Here is a 10,823-nt window from a genome sequence, read left to right as displayed (position 1 = left end):
TTGTGAATCTGTGAAATTCTCTGCCACAGAAGGCAGTGGAGGCCAATTCATTGGATGTTTTCAAGAGAGAGTTAGATTTAGCTCTTAGGGCTAATGGAATCAAGGGATATGGGGAGAAAGCAGGAATGGGATACTGATTTTGGATGATCATCCATGACCATTTTGAATGGCGGTGCTGGCTCGAAGGGCTGAATGGCCTATTCCTGCACCTATTTTCAATGTTGCTATGTTTCTATGATACATCCCTCTCCCCGGATTCTCAGTCCAAGGAAGGGTTTCGACCCGAAACTTTGCATCTCCATGCCGTCTAGAGATGCTGCCTGAATTACTCCAGCACTTTGTGACTTTTCAAGGTGTGAGCCAGCATCTGCAGTTCCTTCCTACAGTCTTTAGTGCGCATGCTCCCAGATGGGGATTGATTATCCAGCTGCCCCGTGCGCATGCTCCGGAATTCGGCTGAAGTCGTTCGTGCGCATGCTCCCTCCGGCCCTCTCCCCGTCCTCCTCCCGGCTGCCAGTGCGCATGCTCCGGAGTCCGGCGTGGTCGTGAGTGCGCATGCTCACTGACGAGGCCGGGTTCCTCGGTCGCCAGAGCGCATGCGCGGGACCGGCACGGGTCCCTCAGTCGCCAGAGCGCATGCTCGGGACCGGCACGGGTCCCTCAGTCGCCAGAGCGCATGCTCGGGACCGGCACGGGCCCCTCAGTCGCCAGAGCGCATGCTCGGGACCGGCACGGGTCCCTCAGTCGCCAGAGCGCATGCTCGGGACCGGCACGGGTCCCTCAGTCGCCAGAGCGCATGCTCGGGCCCGGCCCTGTGGCGGAGCGGGTGAAGCCGCCATGGACCCGCTCACGGCCGCGGCCTCCACCTCCTCCACCTCCACCTCCACCTCCTCCTCACGCCGCCCGGACACCGACCCCGACCTGTTCGACACCATCGTCCTGGCTGACAACGAGTAAGGGGACATCGGTCCATTCGTCCTCCCGGGCTGACGGCGGCTCCCGGTGCGGCCCCGACCTGTGGGTGTGGACGGGAGGGAGGGAGGGAGGGCCGGGGCCACACGGAGAGGGTGGGTGATGGCACCTGGCATCTTGGACCCTGGACCCTGTATCTGGGATCTTGAGCTGGGAGCTGGGATCTTGGAGTTGGATCTGGGATCTTGGAGTTGGATCTGGGATCTTGGAGTTGGATCTGGGATCTTGGAGTTGGATCTGGGATCTTGGAGTTGGATCTGGGATCTTGGACATTGTATCTGGGATCTTGGACATTGTATCTGGGATCTTGGATCTGGAATCTTGGACATTGTATCTGGGATCTTGGAGTTGGATCTGGGATCTTGGACATTGTATCTGGGATCTTGGACATTGTATCTGGGATCTTGGACATTGTATCTGGGATCTTGGACATTGTATCTGGGATCTTGGAGCTGGATCTGGGATCTTGAACATTGTATGTGGGATCTTGGAGCTGAATCTGGTTCTGGGATCTGGATCTGGGAGTTGGATCTGGGATCTTGGAGCTGGATATTGGACCTGAGATCTTGGACCCTGTATCTTGGAGCTGGATCTGGGATCTTGGAGCTGGATCTGGGATCTTGGAGCTGGATCTGGGATCTTGGACATTGTATCTGGGATCTTGGGGTCTAGGGGCTGTATATTGGACCTGAGATCTTGGACCTTGTATCTGGGATCTTGAAGTTGGATCTTGGACCTTGTATTTGGGATCTTGGAGCTGGTTCTAGGACCTGGGATCTTGGAGTTTGGACCTTGGAGCTGGCAGCTAGGCAGCTGAGACCAGGGACCCGGCACCTGGGATTACAGAAGGATGAGGGGTGATCTGATAGAGGTGTATAAGATCATGAGAGGAATAGATCGGGTAAATGCACAGAGTCTTTAACCCAGAGAAGGGGAATCAAAAACCAGGGGATATCAGTTTAAGGTGAGGGTGGAAAGATTTAAAAGGAACCTGAGGGGCAACTTTTTTACACCAATGGTGGTGGGTATATGTCGGGCTGGAAAAGGGTGAGGAGAAGATTTATGAGGATGTTGCCAAGACGAGGGCCTGAGCTATAGGGAGAGTTTGTGTAGGCCATTCCTTGGACCACAGAAGGATTAGGGGTGATCTTATAGAGATGCATAAAATCATGAGAGGAATAGATCGGGTGAATGCACAGATTCTCATGCCCAGAGTAGGGACATTGTTTTGCGTGCTGTCCGGGCAAATCACTGTACATTGGTACAATTAAACCATATGTGAGAATAGCCATTGTACAAAGAGAATGGAATCAGAGTGCAGAAGAGTTCAGACACGAAATGTCACTTATCCATGTTCTCCAGTGAGGCTGCTTGACCCGCTGAGTTATTCCAGCGCTCTGCGTTTATCGAAGGTTACAACAAGATCTAGATGATTTGTGGAAGTGGGCCAAGGAATGGCAGATGGAATGTAACAGCGACAAGTGCGAGGAATTGCATATTGTAAGTTAAACCAGGTCAGGACTTGCACAGTAAATGATAGGGCCATGGAGACAGTTGTGGAACAGAGGGACCTAGTGATACCACTACATCGATCTCTGAAAGTGGAGACGTGGGTAGACAGGTTGGTGAAGATGCTGTTTGGTCAGCTTCCCTTCATTGGTAAGGGTGTTGACTACGTGAGTTAGGACGTCATGTAACAACTGTACAAGTAGGTGGTGATACCGCACTTGGAAGCATTGCATGCATTTCTGGTCGCCTCATTATTGGAACAATGTTATTAACCTGGACATGGTAGAGAAAAGATTCACAAGAATGTTGCCACGACTGGAAGGCTTGACTTAAGAAAACACTGGATAGGCTGTGACAGTTTTCCTTGGAGCACTGGAAGATGAGGGGCGACCTTTTAAGAGGTTTATGAAGGAATGAGGGGCGTACACGAGGTGAATGGTTAGTCTTTTTCTCTGGGTAAGTGAGCCGAAAACGGGAGGGCATTGATTTAATGTGAGAAGGGAAAGGTTTTAAAGGGACTTCAAGGGCAACTTTCCAACCACGAATTTTGAAACACATTTAATGCTTTTCTATGCACAGATTTTATTGGTAAGCTTGTCATTTTTTTTATCACCTGATGACAGATTTCGTGGAAAAGGTTATCGTGAAGGGTTTATTGAAGGAAGTCAATTGGGAGAAACTGAGGGACGACAATATGGGTTAGCAAATGGTGCAAAGCTTGGATCTGAGGTAAATATTGGATAATAATACATGAACAATCACAGCTGTAATTATGAATGTAGATTCGATTCAATTATACTTTATTGTCGAAGCTTTTTCCAGGCTTATGAAAGGAAAAAGCTTCGATATTCAAACCTTGCAGCAGAGGCAGAGGAGATAGGTTGTAGTGGTAGCGTGTGTCCAGTGGAGGTGGGGTGCAGGGGCTTTGTAGCCAGTTCTACCGCAAGGCTCCTGAGGGAAGTAGGAGTCAAAAGGGCAGGCACAAAGGAGGGCAATAAAAGAACTTGCCAATGCCGCCGAACAGAGCAGTCACTGGCTGTGGCTGAAGAGGAAAGATGCTGTCTGGGCTGCCACGTGACCATCTAGAGGCTAACAATAAGACACACACCCAGGTCTGATCAACCTCCGGTGGGCCTGCCTCGACCGAGGGTGTCTTGTGATAAAAGGCCGAAACACCCAGTGACGTTGAGGTACACAACTGAAGATGTGTCTGATTGTTAGTAAATTCACCTAGTGGTCATACCCAAGAATGTCAATTGTAGTGAAATCATAGGGATTGTAACATCCAGTCCTACTAATCAATCTGTCACGTACCTTGGTACAATGAACTGCTTTGTTTTTCATACAACCCGGTAAAATACCGCAGACCTCACTGAGGTAGTACATAAATGTCGCCATGTTTCTGGCACCAACAAAGTTACAATAGTTGGCCGAGCAGTCCTATCTTCTGCCTGCCGCCGCACATGGCAGCAGGTGGCTCCCCGTCGGGACCCCCTTCATTCTCGGACATATCATTGTGCTAAAATATATATTTAACGTGATCAAATATTATTTGCGCGTCCAATTTGGTTGCATGTATCCAACGTTACAATGGTGATTACAGTCAAAAATCAGTCCCGCAATAAGTTGTTTTGGGGTTTAATGAAAGGAATGGGTTCTTCCCTTTTTGTTAGGGAGCTGGCTAATGCTGGAAAGTCACTCCACATAATTTGAGTGCTTTCTTCTGCCTCGTCCTACTCCAGATTCTATACCGGGAGAACCTGGACACTCGTTGAGGGCATGTTCTTCACTGATCCGGGCTAATTTATGCCAACACCAAAAGTTCAAATGGAAATAACGTCACTGACGGCAGCGAGGAATAGTACCATCAATCAGTTGATTTATCCTGATCCACCCCCCTCTGAGTGAAATCTGCAATATGCTCTTATAGTGTTCTTGCATCCTACATGCATTGCCAGCATAGTCATCAGGATTAACCAGTTGAATCATTCACGATGCTTTGGACTTTCATATACTGACACCATTTCACAATTGTTTGAGACCCATCTAGACGACTGAAATGGAGTCTTTGTGTTCTTCCTTTGTGTGTGCAATGGGACACAGCTTTCCCTGGATTAGGTTGACAATGGCCCATGATTTATTCTTGTATTGAGAATTGTATTCTAGTATTGAGAATCCACTCGCCCACAACAGTGAGCAATGATTTAAAACAAGAAGGCAGGACACTTTCACAGGACATGAATGTTGCTGCTAATGTTGGGGGTATATTATCCATAGTTAATAACCCCTGAACTAAGGAGAGTGGGTTTGAAGTCAGATATTGGAGAGACCAGGCAGAGGTGGCAGATTTGGAGAATCTGTGGAATTCACTGGCGATTGAACTGAGGAGGCCAAGTCAAAGGATATTTTAAAGGCGGCGTTTGATAGATTCTTGTTTAGTACGGGCGTCAGGGATTATAGGGAGAAGGCAGAAGAATGGGGTTTAGAGGGAAAGATAGATCAGTCATAATTGATTGACGGAGTAGACTTGATGGGCCAAATTGCCTGATTCCACTCCTATAACCAATAAACTATTTCCTATGTTACTATTGAATATTATTGAATCTGATTAGTTACAACGGAATTATAGCATCATGATGATCTAATAACTAATTTACAATTCTGAAATTGATGCCTAAAATTGAAGATCATATTCCAAATAACTTGAATACTGGAAGGTGTTGATAGTTTTAGTATAATGTAATTTGTGTATTCTTCTTGTAGATGGGAGTTGCATTATCTGACCTTTTTTTATCCCCCCTGCAGGTTTCCTTTTACAAAGGCTTTACAATGACCTGGAAATCACTTCTTCAGAATAACCCAGATACTAAAAACAGGTAGACAAAGGAGTGTTCTTGAGCTTGTGATGTACCGCTTGTGATGATCTAATAATGCGGTTATATAAAATAAATATGTATGTCAAATCCTCAGGAAATCTACCCGTACACATAAAGTTTTGTAATTATAAGTAAATTACACTTATCATTTACCTTTGTGTTTTTGCCTTAAATTGACTCATGTGAAACTGCGTAATTAGACTCTTTTTCCAAAGCCTAGCTCCCCTTAGGCTGTCCAACATTTAGATAGAGCAAACCTGTAGGAAGAAAACAAAACTAATATAGACATAAAATGCTGGAGTAACTCAGTGGGACAGGCAGCATCACTGGATAGAAGGAATGATTGATGTTTCAGGTCGAGACCCTTCTTTAGATGTATTCAAAACTAAAATCTTTTCTATCTCTATAGTATTTGAGAAAAGGTTTGCAGTACTGAAGTAAGTGTCTGCTCCCTGCAGTGTACATGTAGGTTTCACTGTCTTTTGAAGAATATTGTTGATATGTTTAGTATTTCATTAAATAATGGAAAACATGTCCAAGATGGAGCCAGTGGCGGCACGATGGCGCAGCGGTAGAGTTACTGCCTTACAGCGCCAGAGACCCGGGATCGATCCTGACTATGGGTGGTGTCTGTATGGAGTTTGCACGTTCTCTCTGTGACCGTGCAGGGTTGCCTTCTGTAAATTGTCCCCAGTGTTTTGGATAGAACTGCTGTACGGATGATCGATCGACATTTGGTGCGGACTCGGTGGCCGATAGGCCTGCTTTCACGCTGTATCTCTAGACTAAACAAAACTAAATCTGTTCCCTGTGGGTGTATGGGCTGTTCAGTCCCCTCTCTTGCTCTTGCCCCATGGCTGTACAGGCGGTTCCTGAGTTATCCGAGGTTAGCATTCCTCGATAATGGTCTGTGTCAAGATGTTCTGTAGTGCAAAGCCACTTCATCTGCTCATGCATCAAAAATATGCGAGTCGAGTAAGAAAATCTACTTGGTGCTTATTTACTTCTTTCTCAAATTTTGTAAGAAGAATTTTTATTCCGTGACTCAAATATTTGGATCATAATTTGTAAATTCTATCAGTTCAGTTTAGTTTATTGTCACGTGTACCGCGATACAGTGGAAAACTTTTTACTGCGTGCTAACCAGCTAGCGGCAAGACAATATATGATTACAATCGAGCTGTCTACAGTATGCAGATGCATGATAAAGGGAATGGAGTAGAGATTTAAAAGAGTGGAGCGATTGTAATGTATGATTGCAGACCCACGTCTGTGACTAACACACAAAGAGTCGCCTGGTCTGAGCACCATAATGCTATATTTAAAAAAAGGGTGTAAGGGTGAGTCACTGATATACAAACAGCCATAATGCACAGGTCGCCTGTATAGATTTTTCTACTTCAAGAAGTTAATGTAGGGTTAGTGTGAATGGTTGGTTGATGGTCAGCATGGGACCACTGGGACGAATGGCTTGTTTACCTGCTGTAACTCTATACAGTAGATCCTCGTTTTAACGACCTCTATATAACGGATATCGGTTATAGTGGACCAAATCTGTTGTAGAACAAGTTTGTTGTTCCATGGGATGACCACTAGGTGGATGGAGCAAATGGTGTTTTTGAACTATTTAAGTTTAGACATACATCGTGGAAGCACAGATTCCGTGCCAAAAAGCACTATTTCTATCCTACAAACTGAATTGTCCCTAGTTGTAAAGGTAGAACTACCACAATAATGTAAGAGCAACTCTAATGTAGCACCACTGTGGTGTCAAGCTATTGTGTATTTTGTGTTCCTTACTATTTGTTGTGTAATGTGACCTGCATTGGCTGTCATTCCAGTATTACTGTACAGATTAACCCCCTTATTCAGTTATAGCGGATAATCGCGTATAATGGACACCATCTCTCTCCCCTTATGGCCTGTTATGGTGAGGGCAAACTGCACTCTGATTCTTATCCATATTACTTCCAAAAGTTATTTTTAAATGTGCCTCCACCACAACTTTTCGAGCGATATATTCGAGATCACGGTGGGAGGGATAGTGGCGCAGCGGTAGAATTGCTGACTCACGGCGCCAGAGACCTAGGTTCGATCTTGTCTTCAGGTGCTGTTTGTACGTTTTCCCTGTGACCTGCATGGGTTTTCTCTGGGTGCTCCGGTTTCCTCCCACACTCCAAAGACATACTTGACTTGGTAAGATGGATAAATTGTCTCTAGTGTGTGTAGGTTAGTGTGCGGGGATCGCTGGTCAACGCTGACACGGTGGGCCGAAGGGTCAGTTTCCGCGCCATATCTCTAAACTAAACTAAAAAATCACAACTGTATTTCTATTGGTTTGGTTCTTATGCCACTCACTTCAAATCGACTTCTTCCCTTCATTAATCCCTATTTCCTCTGTTTAAGAATTTGATTACAGATTTGTTGAAATATTCTCTTAATTTTACATTTTTGCAGTAAAAGACTGAAAGTCCTAAATTCAATGCTGGAGATGGTTCACAGCTTTCCCTATGAAGACCCCACCAATGACACGTTGCAGGAGGACTTGGAGAAGATGCGGGCCAAGTTTAAGCAGGTTTGTGTGCCCCTTGTTCGTGATGTGACCATGTACAGAAATGAGAGAGATTGTCTTAGTCTTGCTAGATTTGATGCTTGTCGTGGAGAATGATGATTTTACCTTTTAGACTTTAGAAATGCAGGTCCCCTGAGTCCACGCCGACCACTGCTCACCCCGTACATTAACACTATCCTACACACTAGGAACAATTTAAGAACTTACTGAAGCCGATTAATCTACACACTTGCACGTTTTTGGAGTGGGAGGAAACCGGAACACCCGGAGAAAACCCACCCTGTCACAGGGAGAATGTACAGAAATACACCCATAGTCATGATCGAACCTGGGCCTCTGCAGTTATAAGGCAGCAATTCTACTGCTGCACCACTGTGCCAATGGTTATCGGTGCATAGATTGTACTGCAGAGCGGTAAAAAGTTAGGTGAACTTTCAAGAGAATAGTGTTGGAATACTGAGCTCATAAAAGGAATTAATGAATGGCCTTGACGCAATCGGTGCTGGCTCGAAGGGCCGAATGGCCTCCTTCTGCACTTATTTTCTATGTAATCCCTGGTCTTTATTGAATTAAACCATTTTAACCAAGGATTTGTTTGTATGAATTATTTGTTTCAGATTTGCTCTTTGCTGAATATACAGCCCACTTTACACAAGGAGAAAGCAGCTGCGATGTCCTTCTGAAGCACAACGTTCGACTGGTCTTAGAGGCACTCCATCTGGGAGAACATTCGGGCAAAGCGGCCATTTCACAGAGTGTCTGAGGTTACTTCTGCATGCAAATGTAGAGGTTGGAACTGGATAAAGTCAGATTGTCTCAGGGTAGCAATGGCTCCAGTAACTGCAGTTTTGAATGCTGCTCAAATTTGAGCTGCAAATATATTTACTGCCGGGAAAGATGAAATTCAGATTCCTTCATCCTTCAGTAAGAGGAAAGCATTTTTATTTTTACTTGCCGTTTTTATCTTAATGCCACATGAACCAACTGCTGCATAACTGTGGGAGTTTAGTGTACTGCCAGTGGTAAATTTTTGAAGAGAGACTTTGTTAATGAAATGTAGTTCGCTCCCATCTGAGTTGATTTTCCCTGAGCTATTAAAATCTGAATTATTTGAAACATACACAGGGTGGAATAGATCAGTAGAGTTAAATGCAAAAATGTTGACAACATATGCTGGAAATTTCCACATCGTCGTTGTTCTTCGGTGTTGGATTAAAATTGACATGCACTTTAGATTTGATTGTGGAGAAATTGCATTATTGTAGCGCCTGTCACAACCTCACAACCTCACAATGTGCCTAACCTTTCCACGGAATACTTTTGAAATATGGTCACCATTGAATTGCAGAAATACCACCAATGTTAGAAGATCGAAACATCTTGCAATTACTTTTTTTTTTTTCTCTCTCAGTAATGTTGTTTGAAGGATAAATGTGGCCAGGATTCTGAGGGAGACAACTCTGGAGACAAGCTGCTGGAGACAGTGAGCTTGAGGAAACGGGTAGTTAATGTCTTGTCTAAAGAAGACGTTTTTACCAGTGCAGCAGTCATTCTTTGCTGGTGGACAAAAATGCTGGAGAAACTCAGCGGGTGCAGCAGCATCTATGGAGCGAAGGAAATAGGCAACGTTTCGGGCCGAAACCCTTCTTCAGACCCTTCATTCATTGCTGTCTGGAGAAGTGTCTCGAACCAAAACGACACCCATTCTTTCTCTCGAGAGATGCGGCCTGTCCCGCTGAGTTCCTCCAGCATTTTGTGCCTATCTTCATTACTGCACTGCAAGTCCACCCCACCTTACGAGCTCCTGACTTATGGACACCCATCGCACACCAACGTGCGCTCGGGACAAGAGGGATTGATTTGACGGCTGCTGCAGGGCTACGGGCATCTTCTGTTGGGTGGGGACGGGGCAGTTGTGCAAACCTTCTCTCCCCACGCCTTCCCCTCTCCCTCAGACACAAGTGGGGTCTGGGTCGGGTTGAGCGGAGCTGGCAGCACTGGGACAGTGAAGCTACTCTTTCCTTGCCTGCTCACTCTCCCATCTCAGCTGAACCTGTGATCCTCTCCCAGGTACTGCTTTAGTTCATTTCCGACGTGAACTGTTCTCCAGAACAGAGCCCTGTGGTAAACTGGGGTCTTCCTGTGGTGACTCATTTTAAACTATCTGCTCATACATGAAGCGTGATTTAAACCAAGGCTGACACTGTGTGTCGTTTTGTTGAGAAGTGTTTGGATATGACTAGACAAACAGTATTTTAACTGTTTAATGATGAATTTTGTTTAAATTGCTTATTGTAGTTGTGTGATATAAAATCTAAACAATTACTAAAATTTGACACAATATTTATATTGAATTTACGGATTTGTTTTGAATGTATGGATTTAATAAATTAATAAATGTTATTAAAAGTGATATGTCACTAATCATTGAAATTCTCTGATTGACAACCATAGTGTCTGTTTCCTCGCTGTTTCTCTAAAGCCTAAAGTATAATATGTGATGCAAAAAGCTGGAATAACTCAGCGGGTCAGACAGCATCGCTTGACAAAAGGAATAGGTGATGTTTCGGGTTGAGAAGGGTCTCGACCTGAAATGTCACCTATTCCTTTTCTTTTTTTTAATTTTTTTTTTTAAATTCTTTTAATTATTTTTTGTTTATTTTATTAGAAGTTAAGACAGTACAAAACAGTACAGTGGAACCTAATTTTAGGTGCCAACTATGTCATACCGTAATCCATTCTATGCACAACCTCTAGTTTTATGTTTTGAGAAGGAAGTAAGCAAGACAAGAAAAAGAAAACAATAGAAAGGGGAAAAAGAGGAAAAATAGATGGTAGAGAATAGAAAAACGTGAAGTGTGTATATAAAAAAAGAAAAAGTGGAAAGTAGAAAT

The 10,823-nt window shown here is 44.5% G+C and overlaps 1 protein-coding gene across 3 annotated transcripts; it reads left to right on the top strand.

Annotated features, from left to right (window-relative positions):
* Positions 1-781: 781 nt before the first annotated feature.
* On the top strand, positions 782-10,342 carry lto1 (LTO1 maturation factor of ABCE1). 3 transcript variants are annotated; one of them, XM_033038705.1, is made up of 5 exons: positions 782-1,002; positions 3,105-3,210; positions 5,287-5,357; positions 7,815-7,932; positions 8,547-9,162. In XM_033038705.1, the coding sequence occupies exons 1-5, from the start codon at positions 797-799 to the stop codon at positions 8,610-8,612; spliced, it is 567 nt and encodes a 188-aa protein (XP_032894596.1). In that variant the 5' UTR covers positions 782-796; the 3' UTR covers positions 8,613-9,162. The 3 variants fall into 3 exon arrangements, with proteins under 3 accessions (XP_032894596.1, XP_032894595.1, XP_032894597.1); XM_033038704.1 differs by having other exon boundaries at positions 782-1,017; XM_033038706.1 differs by having other exon boundaries at positions 823-953; positions 8,547-10,342.
* Positions 10,343-10,823: the final 481 nt, after the last annotated feature.

The sequence above is a fragment of the Amblyraja radiata genome, chromosome 20 (assembly GCF_010909765.2).
Source record: "Amblyraja radiata isolate CabotCenter1 chromosome 20, sAmbRad1.1.pri, whole genome shotgun sequence".
Taxonomy (NCBI): Eukaryota; Metazoa; Chordata; class Chondrichthyes; order Rajiformes; family Rajidae; genus Amblyraja; species Amblyraja radiata.
The sequence above is the reverse complement of the archived record's forward strand: the minus strand, read 5'-3'. Positions and strand labels throughout refer to the sequence as shown.

Excerpts from the sequence above, each read along its gene's own strand:
- lto1 (XM_033038704.1), top strand. The coding sequence starts at position 797 with ATGCTCGGGCCCGGCCCTGTGGCGGAGCGGGTGAAGCCGCCATGGACC. Across the intron at positions 1,018-3,104 it reads TCCCGGTGCGGCCCCGACCT|ATTTCGTGGAAAAGGTTATC; the intron begins GTGGGTGTGGAC and ends ACCTGATGACAG. Across the intron at positions 3,211-5,286 it reads GTGCAAAGCTTGGATCTGAG|GTTTCCTTTTACAAAGGCTT; the intron begins GTAAATATTGGA and ends TCCCCCCTGCAG.